The following is a 24,091-nucleotide window of genomic DNA, read 5'->3' as shown; positions in this document are numbered from 1 at the left end:
GAAATAAGTCGGAAAATGAAGTATATTTCAACAGAAAAATGTATTAACTGAAATATATTCATGTATAATTGGTGAGGTTAACAGATAAAAAAAGAATAATTGTGTTCATAATAAGAAGAAAAATAACTTTACCTATTAGTTTGATTATTCCTAAAATAAATATTCACTGAAATTCGAAATTTTAATATGTAGTAACAGTCAATTTAAGAAATATTAATGCTATAAGCTTTATTTATAAACAATGATGTATGCATAGGTGAGACTAGAATGCAATGAAAGCATAAGCAGCAGGCGCAACAATGTTCAATCAAATATTAAGAGAACTACGTGTGTGTGTGTGTGTCACATGGCACATAAATGTCTGCAAAGAGAGAGAGAGAGAGAGAATGGGATGGGCAGAAGGCAGAGAAAATAGTGAAGAATAAGCAGCTTCTACAAACCCCCAACACAATGCAGCGAGCTTGGCATATGTAAAACCCTCTTTTGAAATGGCTTATCAGAGCGATGTTCGACTTTGTTGGCCAAAAGGCAGCCTGCCATAAGCCAAAGTCCTGGAATGCAACGGCAATTTCAACGCAGGCTGCGGCTGCTGCACAATTTTCAATATGTGACACATGGAGAGGCAGCTGCAACAGCGGCAGCCGTTAGGAAAAAGTCAAGAAAAAAAAAAAAAAATACTAACAGAGGGCAAAAAAATTGGACGAAGGACATGCGTTGACGGCAAAAGCCAAAAGCTAAAGCCATAGACACAGACCATAGCGTTCGCTAGAAGGCGCTGCGATTTTCCAAGTGGAAGGGGTGGAAGCAGGCTGGAGAAAGCAGAGGTTTGAGGGGGGGAAAATCTGCGTTGTTTGGTTGCAAATGTTGCATGGTTTTTGCATATGGCGGTTGAAAGCGTAGCGAACCGTCTACATTTTTCAATATTGCAAGTTTGAAGACTCTTCGAACCCCCTCCCTGAACTTGCTGTAACCCTAACTTTATCTCTATATATGCATGCCTATCCCCATTCCCCATCTGCCCCTCTCCTTTGACAATCGCGCATTGTGTTGCAGTTTGTTTATGCAAGCGACAGCATCAAAGCGATAGATGTTAGTGGCTCTGATGTAGATTCAGAGACAGAGGAGAGGATTCTAAGCTTTAGATTGGGTTTTAGAGTTCTTTTTGGGGATGGAGTTGGTGTTTGTGGGATTGTCATGGGCTGCTGCTTCTGAATATTTGCCTAGCACTTTGACAAATCGATGGAGTTTCTTTATACATTTCCATTTCTTTTTATGGCTTGTGCCAAATGCATAAAAGTTGTTTTATTGCCATATGTTCAACTGGAGACAAAGTGATAAACCATAGATTGTGATTGGAAAAATATATATGAGCTGGTTTTGGGAAACAGCAGCTGTCAGATTTGCATAGATATTAAAGTTAAAATGTTTTAACAAAGTAAATTCTGTATACAATAAAAATATAAGAAAATTGATAATAGATTCGTTATATATATATAAGAAAGATAATAACTTATTCTTTCTTCTCGAAGTCGTCACTCTTTTAAATAAATTCAAGACTACCTAAAATTACTCCCAAATAAAACTACGACAACTTTACTATCTGATAACATTGCCATTGTATATTTGTTCGAAATATGCACTAGAAAGTTGTTGAGTTTTTCTTATATTTTTTTTTTTTAACAGTTTACAATATGTTTCCATCCCATTCAATATTAGTTCCATTATATAACTGCAGTCTGTATGACAACCGTATACGAGTTCAGGGTTCTTTTTTTTTTCTTTTGGGAATCTGTTGATAATTACAAGATACGCACATGATAACCCACGGTTGAAACAATTAAGTCTTTCCTTTGTACGGGTGTTGCAGCTTTGCTGAATAAATGAGAATATCTAGAAATGACAGCGAAAAGATACAATGATAAGTTTGTTTTTAGGGAAAAAAAATAATAAATTTGTTAGCTCACACTAAAAATATTGTTTACTAAAAATAGTTGTTGCCCAAATGTAGTTCCAATCATCTTATCAATTTCAAAAAGCTACTTGTCATCTGTGATCCTCGCTGCCGTTTTTCGCCTTAATATGCGATACAAAAGGAATGGAAATAATTTAATGTCATTCTTTGTCAGATGACCACGTTCGTACATTTCCGTAAAGAGCTAGACACAAAAGAAGTGAGTAGCTTAAATTAACTGAAAAATAGATGTTTTTCACGGGTACTCACCAGTTCCTTGAGCTGCCATTGATTGAGGGCATCTGTGCGTTTCTTGCGCCACTCGAGCTGCCATTGTTTTTCCTCAACGCTGATGGGTTCGGGCAACCAATTGTTTAGAATACGGTTACTCTTTTTGCCAGTTACGGATTTATTTGCTTTGCTTCTGTTGAGGTTAGCCTTAGAATTTCTTTTCAACTTTTTGGTATTGTCCTTGCCTTTGCTCTGTGTGGTTATCTGTAACTTGGAGCTCTCGGATTGTGGTGCAGCTCCTGCTGGACGTAGTATGCCGTGTTTCTGCAGAAATTCCGCATCCTTTTGGGACTCCCATTCAAGACGTCGAGCTTTTTGTTTTCTGCGCAGCATTTGACGTCGCAGTTGACGACGCTTTGTTTTGACCAGGTTCACACTGCATTTGCTTCTGAAACATAAATTGGACTTGGACTTCATTTGATCGTTAGTGATCGTATGCCAAACATTGATCGTTTCTTTTTCTGGCGCTGGATTCAAGAGTTTCCTCTGCTGGCGTTGAATGTCCTTGCAAATGAGAGCCTCTTGTTTCTTCTGTTGTAATTCTGTGACACTAGCTTTAGTGTCCTGCATGAAAGCCTTTTGAAACTTCAATTTACGTTCCTGCAAATTACGCTTTTGTCGCTGTTGCTCGAGATCCAATTCCTCTTGGAGTTTCTGTTGCCTTATGTGCTCCATGTTGAGTTTCATACGAGTTTTACTTGTCGTCGTCTCTTTGAACATGCTCGTTGGTTTCACCTGATCGTAGAATTTGCAATAGTAGTTGACCTTTTCGGAGTCAGTCGGTGGCATAATGCGTCTATAGTTGCCCAGATGACTCTCCTCCCAGGCAATTTGTTGCGCCAGAGCGCCAATGGAGCAGGGTTGTCGCAGTTCACCGCCACCCGCAGCTCTAGATGATGGATCTGGTCCTGTTTGGATCGGAGGTGGAACTCGACGTTTTCCCTGCTGGCGCATTAGACGTTCCCTTAACGCAATTCGATCCTGGCGTATGATCTCCTCTTTGTCCACCAACGGTGAACTGATCAGATTTAGGGTGTCCCTAATCAACGGTCGTTTTACCTCATTATCAACAGTCTCGTCTCCGCACAGACTGGGCGTATGATTCACCTCCAGAATGAATGGTTTCAGCTTCCAATCAACCAATATATCAAAGCCCAACAACTGAAAACATGCCTGAATTTGGTCATGCTTCGGGAAGCAAACATTATAGTTGTGTTTGAGCACGGGCCAGGCACTGATCACAGTCTTGATGATCGCATCATCTACAGCCGCCCAGAATTCTTCCACATTGTAGTTGTGATCCTTAAGCCATTTATTGTACTCGCACAGTTTACGCTTCGAGCCACCCTCGTGTCCCTTGCCCGCATTATAATTGGAATTACGTCGATTTACACAGTAGTTTGTCAAATGCATAAAGACATTGTTGCTATTGCCAAGTGCCGGGGGCATATATTTGTGGGTTGCGAAACGAGCCAGACCCTCATTATAAACAAATATTCTGAGTGGATCCACAGAGGTGACGAGTGTGTAGACACGGAGGTCAAACTTGAAGCCATCGATGAGCAAGGGCTGAGAAATTAAGTCGGGAAAGGGAAGGGAAAGGAATAGATGGGAAATTAGGAAGAAGTTTAGGAAGAAGTTTAAACAAATACAGGAAAATAAATCAAAATTAATATTTTGAATTAAAAAATATGGAAAATAACTTGAAAAAGGAAATTAGATTGTATTGAAAAAGTAATTGAAGATTTCTAGAAATGTTAGAATAATGTACTACTTTTTATAAAAAAGAGAAGAATTTCAGAAAGAGATTCCTTTAAAGTAGTTGAGATAAAAGGAGAAATATAGAGAATTTCGAAAAATAAAGAATATAATATAAATTATTCGGGATAATGAAAAGCTGCTGATAAAATCTGGAATTTTTCTTGCTTTTTTTATTACTACATACATACCCTATCAACGTAGGTCTGACAGATGAGTTTCTCTTGTCGGCCCACAGAGCGCAAATTGTTGGTTAACCAAATGCCACGGCCTTGGCCTGATGAATATGGCTTAAGAATATAGGTGCGCTTGTGTTTGTTGGCATAAATGGCCACATCATAGGCACTGTAAGGAATAAGATTAGTTAACTTATATGAAAGTAAGAGTTTCAGATAGTAAAACTCACTCTGAGGGCATTAGCCAAGTCTTGGGAAAGATGCGATAGTCGCCTGGATACATTTTGAGCATGCGATTCAGATTGAGCGCCAACATATCTTTGCGACAGATCTCGCTCATGCCGGGAAAATGATTGATTTGCTGGAAACGCTTCATGCTCTTTAGTAGATCCAAATGAGGCGTATTATCGCACCATTGAATGTTCCACAATCGATGCTCCGGCACATGGGTCAGTCCCATGTTCTTGGATACCTTTCCGACCAGTTGGAATCGTGTGTGCTCCACACAAATACTAATCCTTATGCCCCTCACAATGGGCACAATATTGATTACCTCTTGGGGAGGAGGCGCCGGAGCTTCATGCATTACATTATAGCAGATGGGATTTTTGCGACCCTCTTTTGCTCCATCGTCGGATTGATCTTTGGACATCAACATGTACGGACTACCTTTATTTGACTGAACCACATTGTCGGTGTGTACCCATTGTATTGGTTTTTTTAATACTTTCCGAGGCTTCAAGATTGGCTTCCTCTGGATCTGGTTAAAAACAGTCTCTCTACCAAAATATTCGATAGCTTCTTTTTTTGATGGTTTTGGCAATAGCTTTTTGATATCGAAATAGCGTGTGTATTGATTGGAAACCTTTTTAAACTTGAAATTTGTCGGGGTAGTCATCTAAAGTTTTGTTTAGCAATAAAATTATAAATTTTTTAAATGGAATCGTGTAGATCCTTGTATTACCTTTCCTGGGAATTTAAAGAACAGGATAAAATGCTTATAACTAACGACGAAAAATTTGGATTATTTTATAAATGACAACGAAAGCAAATGTTCAAAACGAACTGAATATTTTGAAAGCTATTTATTAATACATATTCTGCTTATAATTCTCAACTAGTTTATGTGCCAGTAATAATAGATTATCATTTGTAAATAGATTACTAGTTATTGGCATTTTTTAGTAGTTATTTTTTACTTTGATTGTATTTAAAATAAATTAGAAAGCAGCACATTTTGTGCTTTGTTTTTAAGCTCTGACTTTAACATTAATTCATCTTTTGAGGCTAAATACCAAATGGTAACCACAATTCATTGTTAACACGTTTTGAACTTTGAACTTGGCCCTGTCTAAATTGACATTGTATCTGTTGACTGCGGTTCAACTTGTCGCGTTTCTCAGTTACAAAAGTCGCGACCACAAAATGAGACAAGGTGCTGATAACTGATATGCCGCAGTGCACAACGCTTTATAGAGAAGGTAATCGCTAGTGTGTACTACTTTAATGGATCTAGCCTGGTCCACTGACTGTGTGGCTCATTAACCGCAGTTTAATCAGGCTTTAGCCTTTTGCGGTTATTAGTTCAAGCAGTTGTTAGTTGAATGTCAGTTGAAAGAAAATTCCTCGAATCATGCTCCACTTTCATGACAACTCTATTTTTTTTTTTTTTTTTTTTTTTTTTGCTGTTTTTGTATTATCATACGCTTGGTTAACTTAATGACAATAACACGCGTCACTTGGAGCTGTGACGTGATGATCACCCAGCTAACCCATGACAATTCCCTTGCCCCAACCACTTACTTTACCACTACATGTTGCATATTGCAATGTTTTTGTATTAAATTACAAACATTTTCCGTGTGCCTCATTTTGCATTTTTGTGGAAAAAGACGGGGAGATGGAGGGGATCGCTTAGCTAAAGCAAACGGAGCGTGTAATTTGTCAAGTTTATTTGGTTGAGCAACGTTTGTTGGGGTTCTCTTTGAATTCCTTTTTTATATTTGGGTACGCCCTCTTTAGCTCTCAAATTGGCTGTCCAATGTAGTGTTGCTGTTTTTGTTGTTTTATTATTGCTGTATTTGTTTTTGTATTGTGCTAATTATGCGCGCTTTTGTCTCTGCGTTTGGTAAACAAAAACAAAGCAACAATAATAAAAAGTGTTGGTAACTTTAAGCATTTTCCAATTTTAATGATAGTGCACGAACCGAGCAAAGCTGCTTCTGTTGACATGGATAAGGATAGCAACAGGAGAAAGAGAGTGAGAGAGAGTGACTGCAGCGATAAGCTGTACAAAAACGAGCTGAAAATGACGATTAATGTATTGTCAAACACAAAGCTGCGGGTTGTGAGGTATTTGCAAAAGACGGCTTTCAACGAAATTGCAATAGAATAAATTCTACTTTGCTTTTGATAGCGCAATTCCATCAAAAAAACATTATTTTGAATAATTATAATTATTTATAAATAAATATAAAAAAAATTATGAATATTAAAACTTTATAATTTGTTTTTCGCATTCATCTATAGATTAGTAGTATATACAAAATTTAATCGGACTTTAATAAATATCTGCATTTTGGTTTATTTATTTTAATAATTTACAATAATACAGAAGATTATAATTAATTGTTTTAACTTATTAAATTAATTTATTTCCTGTCCTTACATTAATTAAACAACATTTCAAAATGTACATTTTTTTTTAAATTTTAAATTGTGCTACTTTCAGTATACGTGGTACTTTTCACCACTTCAAAGTTACTTCATTTGATCAACCATATTTGCAGTTCATTGCATTCATATAATAATAAAATAATATCTGCTTTAATTGGCTTAAAAGATAATAGCAAGTTGATTGGAAAATATTATTTTCAAATAATAATAAAAGTCAAAAATTATTTATTATAATAGATTTCGCTTGAAAGCAATGTCGTTCCTCGTGATTTTAAATTTATTTAAGTATACAAATATTGGCGCTACTGTTTAATAATTAATTGGAAACTACCTTTTTGGATGTTGGTCAGCTGTTCGCCAAGATTTTCTGCTTGTCTTGTTGGGTTTTTAATCAAGTGGCAAAAAATGAAATCAGCTTACGGCAAAAACAGCATTAAAAATTTAAAGGTGTGCACATTTAATTTGCAGCTGCAAAGCAAAAGAAGAAAAAAAGAGAAATACCGTAAACCTCGAGCGCGTAATAATAAAAAATTGAACAAAAAAAAACGTACAAAAATCTGGGCAAGGGAAAAAGGAGAGAAACTGAAAAAAATAGGAATGAGAGAGAGAGAGAGAGAGAGTGTGAGTTCTGAAATGGCTCGTAAATTTGCAGCTGATGAAGATTTCGAAACGGGGTATAAATTTCAATGTGTGAGTGTGTGTGTAGCATATGGTCGCGTAAGTGTATGTGTGTGTATAAGTCCAAATTGTAGTTGCTTAAATCCCTTTTATTTTTGTGGAGCAGCAAGTTTAAAAATCTCTTTCGCCGCTCACACTAAGCGCACATTAAAAATTAATCTTTTAATTACTGGCTGGCAGACTCAGCCTACAAAAACAACAGCAATAACACTTATTTCAACAGCAACAACATGAGAAACTCAACAATGCGCTAACAACAATTGTGCTTAGGCTCTTTTGTGCTTGGAGCTATTAATTACTCATACTTCGAACTAGAATTTTCAATGAACAATATATACATGCATACAAACACACACACACATGCAATAATAGTTGTTGTTATGAGCCGCCTACGGACACGCCTCAATTGCTGCAATATTGCTTTGTTAGTTGCCTGGCAGCCATTTTGTATGTGCTATGGCAGCCATTTTGTGAGTGAGTGTGTGGTGCCCAAAAAAGTATGCAACAGTAAATTGCACAGAAGAAAACAATTGCTTGATGATGTGCCAACAAATCCTTGAACATAATAATAATAATAATAATAAAAATAACAATAACAATAACACAAAGAGATAGAACATGTCACATGAATTTGAAGCTAAAAATCATCGGAGCCACCTAATCCTTGGCAAATCTCTACCATTTCGAATTAAAAATTGTCAAAATTCTCAGTTGTTGGCCCAGTTGCGTTACTAGGAAACGATTTTAATTGCTTTCAATTGACCAAAAAACCCCTCGGAGAAACTTTCAACATAAAGTTGATAGAACAATAGCTTGGCACACACACTTTTGATTTTAATTTCATTTTGGTAGCTTACATTTAAAGCATTAACAGTTTGATAAAGAGAGGAAGAGGCGGGGTGCTAATGCTGAAAGTTTTACGTACCCAGAAAATGTCCTGTTAAGTGAGCTAAAACTTTTCTAATGGAATTAAACTACATACTAAAATGCTTTATAGAAACGGCTGCTCTTTGTCCACTTAAATGAATAGCCACTGTAATAGAAGTACTTCTCTTTTGGGCACAATACAGAGATTAAATGCAAATTGAGTAAAGAAAATATTAGATGACCACAACATTATATATTAAGTGTTGTAGCACTACTCCAAGCTATTTAGATAATGGAAAAAATTGAATAAAGTTGCTTTGAAAGGTTTACTAAAACAAAGGAAACAGATTTGGCACAGAGATATTTAAAATAAATAAGCGTAAGATGAGAAAGATAACATCAATTATTTATGAATTAATATCAAGTTTTCAGAGTATCTCAATAAAAAATTAAGATAAACATATAAAAATTGGCAAAACGATATCTATATAATTCTATTCATAATTGGTTTAGAAAAAATTAAACAAAAGAAAAATTTAGCAAATTTTGAAAGATGATTTATCAGATTTCCCTCCAAAATAAATGCGTGTTTTAGTTGGTTGATTGCATATTCGAAATATCAATCTCAGCATGACAATTATATATCTAAATTTGGTCTGTTTGACATTTGCTAGTTGTGTGTCAGTTAATGATGTTTGTGATTGCAACTTGAATCTGATTTATGTGCCAGGCATATGAATTCAACTATGAATACATATAGATACACTCACAGTACTCAATCTCTCTCTCTCTCTCTCGTAATTATGCATGAATCATGGCAGCAACTACAACGAGGTAACTGGTTGTCTGATGGGTTGAGAGAGTAGTAGAAAAATCAGAATTTCGACCCGTAACGCATGAATGAACGCCTCTGCAGAAATATATGCACATAAATTTCATCAGTCAGGCGCAATGAAAATGTTGAAATGTTAAAATGCTCGCACGTAATACTACGAAAAAGTCATTTGTAATGCAAAACAAAACAAAACAGCGTAAAGCAATAAAACAACTGCAATAGCAACAAAACTAAAAACGTGGCCAGCAAAATAAAAATCCAGCTTCTAAAAAGGACTCTACTTGTTATTTTTATTTTCCTTTTTTTTTATATATATATATTTTTTTTTGCTGTCTTCCTGCTCTACCATTTTGCTCTTCATCTCTTTTTATTTTTACGGTATTTATTTTAGTTGTGTACTGCGCATAAACAAACAACGAATTTGTAATGAAAATAAAATTTAACAACTGCAGTTTTTGGGGCAGCAACTGTAGATGCAACTGCGAAAATGGCAACGAAGGACAAGTGGAAGATGCTGCAAAGTATGCAGCACTTTTTGCACTTTGCCTTTTTGCCAGTTCTTGCTGCACTCAGAAAGTGTTTCTTCTGAGACACTGAGAAGGAGGGAAGCTTTTTGGTATACTATAAGGTTTACTCAAAATCAGATAGACTTGAGTTCATAAAGTGCTCAGTTTGCGTGTATGTCGGGCTACGACTGTGAATAATAAATATGTGTGCAAATGGAATGCAAAATATATGAAATGACATTCTAATATATTTGAGCATACGACAAAATATTATATAAAAATATAAGGATTTGATAAATAATCTGTTAAAGTATATGTTTTTAATCAGATAGATTTATTTCTATTGTTTCATACTGTAAAAGTAGATGAATATATTAAATATTTATTATTAAATTGACTAAATTGTAAAAAGAGTATTTATTACGTATTATTATACATAGTTTCCCAAATGAGACTAGAAATATTAAGTTAACAACACTTTATCAAACAAGAACGTACCTCTGCTATTATATATCAGTTTCTGAAATCGTTAAGGAAGCAACATAAAATAATATATACTTATTGAGATGGGCAGGAAATTGAGGTGGCATGCCACAACAAATTGCATGCAAAAATGGCGGCAACATGCGGATCATGTTAAGAAAAGTGACACCTTTATGCAAGAAGCAGAAGGACACGTTATGTCAGGTTAGAATGTCAGGGCATCAATGTCATAATTTGCCATAATGTGTGCATGTGTGAGAGACCAGAAGCTGGAGAAAAAGAAGAGGGCGGAAGAGAAGGTGAATAGATAGAATAGAATAGACAGTTGGACAGTTGGCTGTCCCAATGTGGATGCTGATGACGTTGCATGTCCATGTTGAAATGTCGATGGGTATGTCGTTGTCAATGTCGTTTGGGGTCGAAAGAACGGACTTTCATAGTGTGTGTGTGTGTGTGTGTATGTGAGTATGCTTTTTGTGTGGTTGTGTGGTTGTTTGTGTGTGTTCAACTTAGTTGCAAAGTTAACGATGCGCCATGACAACACTCTATCAACATGGACAGCATCCAGTTAGGCAGGCAAGCAGACAACCAGTCAGTCGCCCCTCGATTCCCTCAGTTGCTTCTGCTCCCTTTATTACTTCTTCCCTGCTGGCTTTGCTCCTTTGCTTTACTCCCTTTTGCGTTTACTGCCCCGTGTCATGTCCTTCGTGGCGACACTGTCAACATTAACAGAGCCGAGAGGCACAAAAAGGCATATCCAATTGCAAAAAAGACGACGCATGTCGATAACAAAGCATACGCAAACATTCAACTAACATCAGTGCCACGCCCCTAGCACACACACAGACACACACATGGACACACACATACAATGCTCTTGCTGCAGCTTCTACATTTGGTGTCTATTTTACTTGGTCATTAAATTTGGATTTTGTGCCATGCATATCACAAGTGCTTGACTTTACCATTAAATACACACAGCACACACACAGCCCAGACACACACACGCACACATGCACACCTCCTGCACAGATGTAAACACACGTGTGCAGCTCTTTAGTGGCCCTTTGTGTGGCATCCTCCTACTCTCCTCCACATCCCTCCTTCTGTTTTTCTAGCTGTACAGACTCGTGTATTTTCCTTCCTCTCACTTTTGCTGGCTGTGCTTTTTGCATGCCACAAACACACACACACGTCTTTTCACTTACGTCCGCTAGATGGCGTTCTTCACTTGCTTTGCTGCCACAGAAGTTTGTTTTTTGTTTTGTTTTACTTACGGCTTTGAGCCTTTCGTGGTTTCCTTGTGGTTTTTTATGATAGCACTGGAATTGCAAAAAAAAAAATAAAATAAAAGAGATTCTAGTTGCTCTAAGGAGTGAAAGAATAGGAGAATAGTTCAGCTGGGAAATTGGTTTTTAATGTATTCTTAATTCTTAACATTAAATTATAAATTTATTCATAATAATTAATCAGCTTTAATTTTAAATGTTTTTAATTTTTAAATATATTTTCCTATTCAATTCTTAGTTGGCATTAAATAAATAAATGAAGTTCTAGGTTTTTTTTATATATAGAAAACTATTTATACAATATTTACTTAAATTTTATTCTTATACAAAAGTTTACTAACATAAAATTTCTCACCTTTTTCTCATTTTAGGTAAGTTTCTTTATGATTGACTGACTTTGATTATGACTTATTGTGCGTGAGTGATAGATCTAAGAGAATTATAAATCATTTGTGCGTTTATCGTTGCTGTTATTAGCTGCGCTTAGTTAATCTTAACTTCAAGACTCAACAACTGACAGCGGTCCAATCAATTGCCCTTTGCACTTATCTACTCAAGCACAGACAGGCTTAAAGCCGTCATCAAAGGCCAAAGGCAAAAGGCCAAAACAAACAACAAAAATAAGGCAAAAATAAAAATCAAAAAAGAAGGAAATCCAAAAGCTGACCCAATAAATCACTAGTGAAATTTCACACAAAAAACACTTCAAATCTTTTGGCCCTTTGGGCGAAACAATAACAACAACAATAACATCAACAGCAACAGCAACAATATGGGAAAATAAGGTCCCGAAACTTGCTACGTAATTCCCACGATAATAATCATAATAAAAATCAAGCAAGCGATAAAGCATAAAAGCAAATTACAAGTAAAATCTACACACACTCGTAAATGGAGCAAACTTTAACAGAACCAAAAAACACTTGACATAATGTCAGATTGTTCCCGTTGTTGTTGTTGCTGGCGCTTTGGTTCCATAACATAAAAAATAAAAGTTTTCTTTTCCCTAGCAACTTGTGCACATTGTCAAAAATATGTTTCGTCCTGACCAGCGTTGCCAGACATTTATGGCTTCTTTTGCTTTTTTCCGCACGTAGCGAACATTTTCTTCTTTTTTCACGTTTTTATTTTTTTTTTTCTCTTCTTTTCTCGAAAAAGTTTTCTCATAAAGCGGCAAACGCGAAAATATAGCACGTATTAGGGTTAAACTATGCGTTCGTTCGGTTACGCTAACAATAGATGGCGCCACTTGCGTCAAATGATTTATGCTGATGAATTGCTTGAGATGTCATTAAAAACGTCGTCGCGCTTTTCCCCAGCATAAAGGAAAATTCATTAAGTTGTCAAATGCAAGTCAACACAATACAATTCTATTTTTTTTTTTTTTTTACTTTGACATAGACATGACATTTCCACAGCGAACGAGACAGCAACAGTGTGGGAGGTTGAAAAAGAAGGCATTGGCGTGAAAAATTATTGAATAGCTGCGAGAAGAAAATTCAATCCTATAAAATTCGATTCAGGAGGACTAGCAAATATATGACAAGTATTTCACAAGCCTTGTCACAATTGAAATGTCAATTTGAACCAGAAATTCTGAGTGATTGGCATTCAAGATTTGCGGATTTTGGGCCATGGCAACAGCAAAATAAATGATATTCAATAGTTAACTATATATCCTTGTGAAAAATGTTTTAAACATCAATTCTTTTCAGAAATATTTAATAATTATGCATCAAAATTGGAAATTCAATTATTGCCCATCGCCGTGCAGTTTTTCTATATTCCCATTGGCACTTTTTAAAAAATTCCAAACAGTCATAACTTTGTCAAATCTTAACCGATTTTCTTTTTTTTCAAGCTTTTTTTTTTTTAAATAAAACGTATTGCAGGTTATTCAAATATATTTTCACATATACATAGCATTATTTCATAATTTACGTAAATGGAATGTGCATCCAATCAAAATCCAAAATCATGTGCTTCGCTGCACATTTCGGTTATCAGTCAGAGCTCATTTTCAATAATTATGTACCGACTTTGGTTTTTGCCATTATTCAAACTGCCCGATTGTGCCAAAGTAAGCGAATGAATAGTCATTTTGTTGTAATGAAATACCCTGTAAATATGCATCATGCACATCAGCTATTTTACAATTGATGACAATAGGCAAGAAATGTAGTTTTTTGATTTTCTAACTAGAGCAGTAGCATACTCTTTGAACAGCACTTTCTAAAGGGTATTATAACACTTTATTGCTAGGCCTACAACATTTGTTTCAATCAGTTTGGAGCTGCTGCAACTCTGGCTACTCATTGTGCATTGTGTCCATGCAACGCGCATAATTAAAACCGCAAATAGTGCAAGCAATGCACACACACATGTGATATGTTATATGTGATATTACACACTTACATTCACACATGACTCTGGACTCTAATGGTCACCATGCCCAACTAATAACAAGCGATGAAGTCAGTCAACAAAATGAGTTGAGCCGTGCGGTAGAAGGGCGAAAAAGGGGGGGATGCATTCATTGTCTATTGTTTTTAACTGACATGTGAGCCATGAGTGGGTCGGTGTTTGGTGGTACATTGGCCAAACAAAACAGACAATGCACCTTTCTGCTCATCCGGCAGTGAAATTCGAATTTTAATTAAGCGCCTCCCTGTAAATTACACTGCAAAAAGCTTAACAAAATGCTAAATGTTGTTGTGAATCAACCACATTGCGCATACGCATCGTTAAACCGTTTATTTTATTTAATTCATGTGACGTGACAACACCTAGATTTTATAGACTTTAATTAGCTAAATTAAAATTGTCGCCGGACAATCGCATTGTGCATTGATTAAGTTGAGATTTATATAAATTACATATGCATGAGTTTGTGTGTGCTTTTGAGCTGATTTGGTTAATTTGGCCAACCGAGCAGGCATTCATGTTCAGCATTTCAGCCTAAGAGGCTTTGTGGTCGCGTGTGCAGCTCTTACCGCGTATTTAATGCATTTATATTCATTCCACATTGCTTTGCCCATTCCATTCAAAATGGAAATAAATACAACAAACCGAATTTTTGAATAAATTTATGCTCTGAAAAATAAATTTAAAAAGTCAGCAATTACTGCCTAGTTACTAAGCATAAAATGATATATGATTTGTTTGTCATAAGTAGATCAAGTTAGAAAATGTAATCAATTGATTAAAACAGGTTTTTTTAATGTTTTATTTTAAAATTTCTTTCTCATAGGCTTTCCTACTTTAATCTCTTCAAGAAATTTCACTTTAGTTTTTCTTCAAATATAAAGTTGTGGTTTTCTTGAGGATACATTTGGTTATTTATAAGCTGGGCAAACCACTTAACCCTTGGCCGTTACGTCATTATCTTGTGCCATTGCTTAAACTACGCCCAAAGGTAACAGCAATTGCTTATCTACGCCTACGACACGCGCCTTGTCGTTTCAACCATTTTTCACCTACTTAAGTACAGTTGGAGTCCCTCTGCCACAGCCCACAACATAAATTCTTAGCCCACAAAGCTGTCCCCAACCAACCAAGCAGCTTCTAACTGAAACTCTACGGTCAATCAGCCACATTGGGGGAGGGACCTTTCAAAGTGTCAGGTTCCCATTTGGTTGGTTTGGGGGGTAAGTGGGACTTAGTTTTCGACGTAACTAACGTAAAACTTGCCACACACAGGGAAAGGAAGAAAGAATGAGAAAAATTAATGTTTGCTAATAACTCAAGTGACAAGGCTTTTGGGCCAAAAAAGTGTACGTAAATATTCTAACGCGCAATTAAATGGAATGTGCCATAAATATTACGTATACGTAACGTAAATCAGTAGTTGGACCCCAACGACTGATTATGCAAACAATTAATCTCAGAAATGTTTATTACCAGTCAGACAGAGACGGAGAGAAACGGCATTAGTTAGCTAGAATTTCCCCTGCCTCTTAAGACACCCTAGGGGGATTATTTTATGGCTGATATTATACGTTCTACAAATTGGTTGGCCTGGCTTTTGGAATCAATTGGTAACTGGCTTTTGGCCTCTGACGAACTGGGCAAAAGTCAACTGCAGCAGCAACCGGATGCACGCCATTTTGCAATCACATTAGCCAAAGCGAGCACTCGACAGGAAGTTGCATGACAGTTGTTGTTGTTGTTGTTGTTGTTGTTGCTGCTTCCAGCCGGAAATGAGAGCCGCACAGTGGCTAAGAGTGAGAGTGGTGTGGCAGCCACACTGACAGCAACGTCTGGCAACGTCAGCTTGACCGCAGCATTAAAGCAACATTTGTTTTAGCCAAGAAAACAAAAAAAAGCAAATATATAAGAATCATTGAGAAAGAATGAAAAAGGGACGAAAATAAAACTTTTACTCAAGTCTGAGTACCAAAAAATGTTCAACAATGCAACACAAATTACAGTTGCAACCGCAACAGCAGCAAGCGCGGTTTCCATCTTCTTCTTCCTCTTTTTCCTCTGTCTGAGAGCATTGGTCAGTTGACCGCAGCTCCGAATAGTTGACCATTGCAATATTTGGACTTGGTCAGCTTTAAAATCGCAGCTTTAAGAAATGATTGCAAATTGTGAACAAAGCAGCTTGCAACAAAAGAGAAAGAGGATAATAAAATATAAAATAAATTATAATTGTCCTCGGGTTAAAGTTGCAAGCCTTTGTGCTTTGTCGTTTGTTATGGTCAACTTAATTGGTCTGTCGTTGAAGACGGATATCAAACGGCTTTAAATTTGCGGCTGATGAGGTTCACATTTCTTTGACTGTGCGTTCGCGGCAGACTGACAAAAGCGGCTTGTTATAAATTAATTGAGCTACTTGGATATTTGTTTTTAAATTTTAAAGAGCTTTAAAGAGCTTATTTTAATACTGGAAAACTTAAAAAAAAAAGGATTAGTTTTTGACAATTATTTAGTTTTAAATTCTTAAGGGAACTATTGTACTTTTGTATTAAATTTAACTTGATAAAACTTCAATTTAAAGCGCTGCTTACTACGACTTTTGAAAGTTTTCCTTTATGCAAAGCATTCTTTCTTTGAATTTTTTGTCCCTTTGCACTCCTTTTGAACTTTATGTCTCCTCTTTAAGTTTCTGTCATTTTCATGACTTTGCTTAAGTCATTTTCTTTTTTTTTTCTTTTCCCTTTTTTTTTGCTTACCCCTTTCTTTGTCATTTATGGCAAGTTACGCGTATCTGAGCAATCAAAGCATTTTTGCCCTAACTATACTCATAAAACCCCCACGCTGAGTGGGTGACCACGCCCACAATATACACAGGAAAACAACAGAGCCAACAGTTAGGTACTCAGTTTTTTTTTAAATGCTTCAGCATTGCATAAAATTTGCATATATTTGTTGCATAGTTTATTTAGCGCTATTGTTGTTGTAGTCGTTTTTTTGTGGTTGTTATTGTTGTAGTTGCTCACTGTCCATTTACTCGCCCACAGTGGCAAACAACAGTCTAAATTGCTGCAACGCCCCCAAAATGTATGCTACATAAATAGTAGAAAGGACAGAAAAACAGAATTCTGCCCATCTCTTTTTATCTTTCTCTCTCACTCCCTCTCTCTTTCTGTTCTCATATTATAACTCAATATCTGCGTGAGGCTTTCTCGATTCATCGCCGCTTTCCGCTGCAACATTTATATTCATATATGCGGTGTGGAAATGAATCTTGGTCAGAAGAGGAAGGATGGCCTGGAATCCACGCACCGCTGGATGCCTAACCAAAAATCCAACCGAAGGCATTCAATCGTTCTGCTTTAATTTTTCTCTCTGTTCCGGCTTTTTTTGTTAGTTAAGAAATTTGCATGCTTTTTACGCACATTAGCATAAACACACAAGCGCCGAGAGGTGGCTGGAGGAGGGGTTGGGTTGGTTTTTAGAGTTCGTAATGTGGAAAAAAAGAGGAATATTTTCATCAGCAATCCAATATGTCAAACTTAAAGCACGCTTCGCAAATAATTTCTTTTCAAATGCCAAGTGTCATGGCAAATCAATGTGTCTCTTTTTACTTCCCTTTCTTACTCTCTCTTTGTCTCTATGTACTGGCAAGTTGGCAGCACCCTTGATGTGTGTTTTGTCAACCCCTCCCTCTATTCAATCAAATTGCCAGGCTTCAGTTACTAACTGTACATATTGCCTGATTCAATTAACGTCAATAGTTGTGCTTGTTATTACTGCATTATTGTGCACTGTGCTTGCTTTCTGGCCATATCCTTGAAACAGTTGGCATCATGTCCATTTGTTGCCTAATTGCATAAAGTGCAACTAATACACAATGCTTAATGATCCGCACAGTAATTGAAATTGCTGCAAATTCACAATTTCAAGTTGTTCTCCATTGAAACATACTTAATTTAATTGACTTGAGCATCATCTGTTGCCTTTGGCTTCTGTTTAAGTGGTAAGAGAACGTGTTATTCGCTCTTCCTTTAGCCCAATTAATACTGGGAGAATTTTCCTTAATGAGCCGGGAAACAAGTGATTAATCTTAACGTTATTATGATTTGTGATTACACAGAAATTATTGTAAATTGAAGAGTTAAACAAGTTAATGCAAAAATGACTTAATTTTAAATTAGCAAGATTAATTGTAACGAATATACATAAAAAAAAATTAATGGAATTTTTTAAGTGTTAAAATGATATAATAAAATATATAAAAAAATAAATAAAATAACTAAAGTCAAATATATTTAGTTAATTATTAATATTTACTATATTTGAAAAATTCCGCAACTTTTTTATTTTAATTTCTCTTTGTTTTGTAAAATTTTTGTTACAAGTTCAATTCAATAATTTTATAGAAATTCAAAGAGAATTTTAACTGCCATAAAAGCTTTTAAATTAAATACTTGAAGCCTTTTATGAAATTACTTATCAATATTGAAAGCTATTATTATTATTCAATAAATTGAGCTAAGGACAGTGAGAGGTGAGTTTCCCAAAGGAGTTAACTTCTTGGCGCACCATCTACAATTGTTCGCTGATTACTTGGCCAAATTGTGGCCACTATTATCGAATTAAAAGCAAATTGTAATTACTGGGCTTTCTTTACACCCTTCCCCCAATACCACATCTCCTTACCCCCTTTTTGCCCTATACGTAGCAAAACTTTAACATGCACCAAATTGTTGCATACTCTTTTGCGACGTTGGTTTGCCACTTGACGTTGAGCTGAAAGCAGCTGCCACTTTAACGCGCACTCAGCAACAGTCACGCCCACATTCAGAGCACAATTCGACGCCCCCAACACACATAACACATATACTTACACACACATGCTTGGCCCACTCAATTAACGCAACTCATCAGAGGCTGAGAAAACAGAGCAGGAACAGAAGGAATAAACTCTTGAATGTGTGTGAGAATGTGTAGGTGTATATATATGTGTGTGTGTGTGTGTGTGTGGGAGGGTAATAACGGGAGTATTTGCTTACGTTTGTATTTGTTTTAACAAGTCTTGCATACAATCTAAATGGGTCTGAACTAAACCTGAATTCTGGATCCTGGGTCTTGACTCTGCCGGATTTCAGCCTGGATGATGTGCTGACTGCTTCACGTTGCTGTTGTTGTTGTTATTGTTATTACGCTGTTGTTGTGTATTTTTGTGTGCTGTTTCCTCTCACATAATTACTTTGACTCGACTTGTACGCCCCTTCTATGAATTACTCAAGAAGTGTTGGGCTCACGTTCACACACAGTGTGTGCAGTTTGTCAGTTGCCAGTTGCCAGGATGCGAAAAGGATGCTTTCTGCGTTTATCCTTTTTTACGGACAGAGTCTTTTCGCTCCTTTTGCCTTGTCGTCGTGTCGTGAGCTGTCGTTGGTTTTATTTATTTCTTTAGCTCGTGTTTGCCTGCTAATTTCTTTGCTTCAAACGCGACACGCACGACAAGTCAATGGGGTTAGTTTAAGTAAAGCTCAAAGCAACTCACTTACTTCTCTCCACATACACACACATTAGCACAATTGCATAATGTGCTTACACACACACTGAAAAATTAGCAAATAGACATAAGTATAGGTATAAGCATAAGGGTTGTCAAGTTTATCTAAAGAAAACATTTTCCACTACAAAATTTAACTGCTCTGCTGCGTTTTTACACAGAGTTCCCTTATTATTAAAAATATTCTTTTGTTATTAATTAATACTGGAAAATTAAATCTTTTTCCATCATTCATAATTTTTTCCACACATTCACAGTTTGAATCTAATCCTTTTCTTTTATCTCTCTAAAAAAAAAATTAGTAACTACTTTTTATCTTCTATTCTCCCTGCTTTCTACAGCTATTCTTTCCAATCAGTTTTCTGTTTTCTATTTCATTTGTCGCTTTAAGCACATTGCCATCATCTTTTCTTGTAATGTCTTGTACAATCCTTTGCAACTCTGTGTTATGGGCTCCTACCTACAATTCTCATTCGGTTCTATGTTCTAGATTGTGTTGTATGCTCCCAACATTATCTTTGTTAGCTTTTTAGCCTAACGACCGTCGCAACACCTTTTGCTATTCCCTATCTTCTCATACTCTCTTCCTTCTTCTTACTCTCGTTCCCTTGCTGCTTAACTTCCTGGTTCATGTCCATCGCATTCACATTGTTACACAGAATTTATGCGCTCAGCAGCTGCGTCATCTCCCCGACCGACTAACGATACTTTCTTCTTCTTATTCTACCTTCTTGGCTGCCATTACGTTTATAATTGTCTTGTGCAACTTCTGGCAACGTCATAGCACCGTCTGGTATTCACAGCTATGTGGTGGCGCCACCTGGTGTCCAAACATACACTCTTCTTCTCTCTCTGTCTCTTTCTGCTAATTTTGTTTGAGCTTTCACGTAGTACGTGCAGAACAACACTCGGAGAAAGAAATTTTTTAAATAAATATAAACATAGTTAATTCAAATAGATTTTATTAAATAAAAATCATAATATTAAAAAATGAATAAAATTTGTATTTTTAAATATTTTACAGTCAAAAACTAAAATCTAAATTTTCCAAAATCTTTTTGTAAGCATAACTCGAAACAACCATTGAAAATTTTCGAAATTATCAGTTGTCGTGAAAGTAATTGAAGACTAATTACGAAAATTTGTAGTCTTAGTATATTATTATTTAATGTTAATACAACTTTAATACAACTTGATAAACTTTAATTTTAAAATGTCATCTATTTAAATGTAGTATGATAAAATCAAATTGTAGTTGGTTTGTATTTTTCTAAGCCTTTTTTTTTTTTGAGGCATGCTTGCCTTACCTTTTTGTCTTCCTGGTAATCTTTTTTTCTTCCATTCTCTCTTTCACTTGTCTTACTTTTGCTGCTCTTGCTTACCTTTCGAGTTAAGTTCTACGGGTTGTATTTTATTCCCATTCCCATTCTCATTCCACTGGCCACTTTCAGGCTCATTTGCTAACTGTTGATTTTGTTAGCCCTCCTCTCGCCTGCTTCGTACTCTCTTACTCTTTAGACTTGTCGATTCGATTGCGACACACATTTTCTGTCCGCTTTGCTTGGTTTCTCTGTGTGTGTTTTTAAATTTTTTTTTTTTTTTTTTTGCCTTTGGCTTGTTTACATTTTCACGCTCGAATTCGCCCCTTGTGCTGTAATTTTCAAGCAGTTTTTGAGCCAACTTCAAACACACACATTAAGCGGGCTCCCTGCGACTTTGGACTTTTGTTTGTGTCGCTGACAGTGCCCAGGAGTCACCCACAACCACCCACTGAGCCACCCAACCACCCGGATACCACTCTGCTTTTGCCACAAATCTCTTGCACCGTTGCCCAACTTCTGTTGGGATTCTCCTCCCATTCTCACCCACTGCTCCTTTCTTTTAGCCTGACTTCCGTTTCCTCTGCTTTCAACGAGCTGTTCCTGCCGCTGCCTTTGTGCCACATAAATTTGGTTTAAAATGTATCTCGAACTCATCGCATTCACTGCTCCTCTCGACCCCCGCTCAGGTCCCATGCTGTTGTCCTGTTGCCTGTCTTGTCCTGTTTTGTAGTTGCTTTTCTTTTCATGTTGCTTTGTTTTGTGCTCATTTTCAATTTGAACATTTTAATGTTGTGGTCATAAAATTCTTTTTATTGGCTGTAAAACCGACTTTGGCAGCAAGGAGGAAAGTGGGCAACAACAAAAATTAGCAGTCTCTTTGCCTTGGCTACTTGAAAGCTGCGTTAAGGTGCGATAAGGATGCCAAAGTATTTGCCAAATTAAACGAGTTGGCGTTTTTTATGCGTTGGGTCATTGGGCTTATGCTCTACATATTTACCGGTATATACACACACAAATAATATACTCACACACACACACAGAGATTGGGTAGGGAGTCGCATCATAAAAGTCATTTGCATTGCTAATTTAATTAAAATACAAATTGAAAAAATGAAATCAAAGAAAACCCAACCAAATTCAATGGGGAGCTGTAAATGCTGAAAGTAAAAAAAAAAAAAACGAAACGGAAGCGGAAACCTTTAAATTTCTTATAATGAGCATGTAATAAAATATTTCATGAATTTTGTAAAAATATGATGAAAAAAATTCTGTGTCGTAATTTGACACAAAAGAGTGTTAAGGAGCATTCAATTTATTTGTGCTTTAATGCATTGGAATATTGAATTGTTACAATGGAAAATTTTTTCATATAAAATTGCCTTGTTTGTAATCTATAATTATGGCTCCTGTAATATGTTAAAAGATATAGCACAAACCAAAATTAAAGACAATAAGAAAAAAGACTGTTGTAAATAATTATTATTGATATGTAATTGAGATATACAAAGATTAAAAACGTTAAGAGATAATGAATAAATATTTGAAATAAGGAAAGAAAAGTGTGCACGCCTAAAACTATGGACCAAAAGGGACAATCGAATAACCGTATAAAATATTTAAGGTCCCACTTATGAAATAGCTCCATTTAAATATCGAAAAACTTGATGGCGTTTCATTTCCTCTCGCTTTTTCGGTAAATTGACAAATTTACATAAAATAAAATGGAAATTTATGCAGCAGCAACTGAATAGCTATGGAAAGTGGATGGAAAAAGCATCTCCGCATCGCAAGGCAAACAAATCATAATGCGAATGATTCAACGTTCCATTTCGGGGCAAATATTTGTATTTTGCTATCATTTCATTTGCTTGGACACAGCCCACGTACAACAAACTATAAATTTCCATAATACAAATTAATGAAAATAGGAAAAAAATTCGCCAAGCAAAACAGGAGTTGAGGCGGAAAAAAGGAAAATTTAATTGAAAGAAATTTGCTAAGAAAGTGACCGACGGAGAGCGACCGGAAGGAGGCAGGCAACAATGTCGAAACACGTGTCAGTGTCAGTGGCACTGGCGGAAAAGTCAAAAGAAAAGCGTCACATTGAAAAAGAAAATGAACTTGTCTAAGACGATCAAAACAGCAGATAGCAAAGAGGGAAAATTGGCATATTTCCGGCGCTAGATTGAGAAATCTTTTGCAAAAATGGAAATGAGTGGCAACTGAAAAAAAAAAGATACTGAAACAGATGCTGCCGTTGGCGTCAGCAATAAAATATCGACATTAACGCTTAGGTGAGACTGTCAAGCACAGAAATCCATGGATATCTCAATTAAATGATAATAGATACTCAAATATAAATTGCCAGACAGTTGGATGTATCTATTGGTGTTTCGATAGCCTTCTAGCTGGTATATTTAATTACAAATTGGACAGGCTGTATGAGATCTTATTATTAAACTTTAGGCTGTCTAGTTGAATTAAAGCAAACAATCCAATTTGTTGGACACTTAGCAATTATAGCATATTTAAACTATACATATATTAAACTATTTATTTGCACAAGTTTAAAAAATACTCTTTAAGCTCTTCAAACAACTTACCATGCAACAACAAAAAAATAGTCTTGCAAGTAAAGTTACGATCTATAAAGCAAAACCACAAGAGGTAAAGTGAAAGTATATTTAGCTTTTAGCCCATAGATGCTGTTCAATGTGCAATGTGTCGTAATGAATTTCCGAGTGTTACTTATATGAATGCAACACGAACTTTGCCTTCAAAACTTGCCACACCAGTTAGCCAGGCTGTCAAGTGGTTGGCTAACAGCTAACGGCACATGGGAAGCTGGTTAAAAGGCAATGCAAGAAGAAGGCAATGACCAAAACGTTGAGCCTGAGACCGAGACCGAAGACTGAAGGGCCTCTCAATGGCGACCTTTTTGCTTGTTTTGTTATTGCCTCTTGCCGTTGCAGTTAGCCAAAAGTGTTGCAAATTACTGGCAAACCGGTTTTTAAGGGGATTTGTCCAGCAGAAATGGGTCAATAAGAAATTCAAATGCAGAAAAAACATCAACCAAAACTGTGCAAAAAAAAAGGAATTGAAAAAGAAATTGAAGTGCGGCCTGTTGAATTTTGTGGTTGCGCCTTTAGGGCATCGCGAACTCAGGCACAGTTCATTGACTTGCCAACTGTGGCAGGGCCAACATTTAATCGAAATTAGTGCAGCCAAAACGAGAATCCAACTTGGAGAAAAAAAATAAAGAGAAGAGGGAGACAGCAGCCAAGCGGCAA

The 24,091-nt window shown here is 36.2% G+C and overlaps 2 protein-coding genes across 14 annotated transcripts in view; one reads left to right on the top strand and one right to left on the bottom strand.

Annotated features, from left to right (window-relative positions):
- The window catches only part of LOC117784241 (heterogeneous nuclear ribonucleoprotein L), a 127,349-nt gene that overhangs the window by 36,280 nt on the left and 66,978 nt on the right, over window positions 1-24,091 (top strand). The gene's annotated exons all lie outside the window — the stretch shown is intronic.
- LOC117784240 (tubulin polyglutamylase ttll6) lies at window positions 1,593-5,238 on the bottom strand. Its single transcript, XM_034621916.1, has 6 exons — window positions 5,141-5,238; window positions 4,407-5,074; window positions 4,192-4,345; window positions 2,222-3,811; window positions 1,965-2,156; window positions 1,593-1,890 (listed from the first exon to the last, which is right to left on the bottom strand). Exons 2-5 carry the CDS (start codon window positions 5,072-5,074, stop codon window positions 2,037-2,039), a joined length of 2,532 nt encoding a protein of 843 aa, XP_034477807.1. The 5' UTR covers window positions 5,141-5,238; the 3' UTR covers window positions 1,593-1,890; window positions 1,965-2,036.

This window comes from Drosophila innubila, assembly GCF_004354385.1.
Source record: "Drosophila innubila isolate TH190305 chromosome 2R unlocalized genomic scaffold, UK_Dinn_1.0 1_C_2R, whole genome shotgun sequence".
Classification (NCBI taxonomy): domain Eukaryota; kingdom Metazoa; phylum Arthropoda; class Insecta; order Diptera; family Drosophilidae; genus Drosophila; species Drosophila innubila.
This window is presented reverse-complemented; position numbering and strand designations above follow the sequence as displayed.

What these genes read in the sequence shown, in the direction of transcription:
- LOC117784240 (XM_034621916.1), bottom strand. Translation starts at nt 5,074, where the DNA reads ATGACTACCCCGACAAATTTCAAGTTTAAAAAGGTTTCCAATCAATAC. An exon ending in GTCAGACCTACGTTGATAGG is followed by an intron (nt 3,812 to 4,191) that starts GTATGTATGTAG and finishes TTAATTTCTCAG; the next exon opens with CCCTTGCTCATCGATGGCTT. An exon ending in AATGGCAGCTCAAGGAACTG is followed by an intron (nt 2,157 to 2,221) that starts GTGAGTACCCGT and finishes TTTTGTGTCTAG; the next exon opens with CTCTTTACGGAAATGTACGA.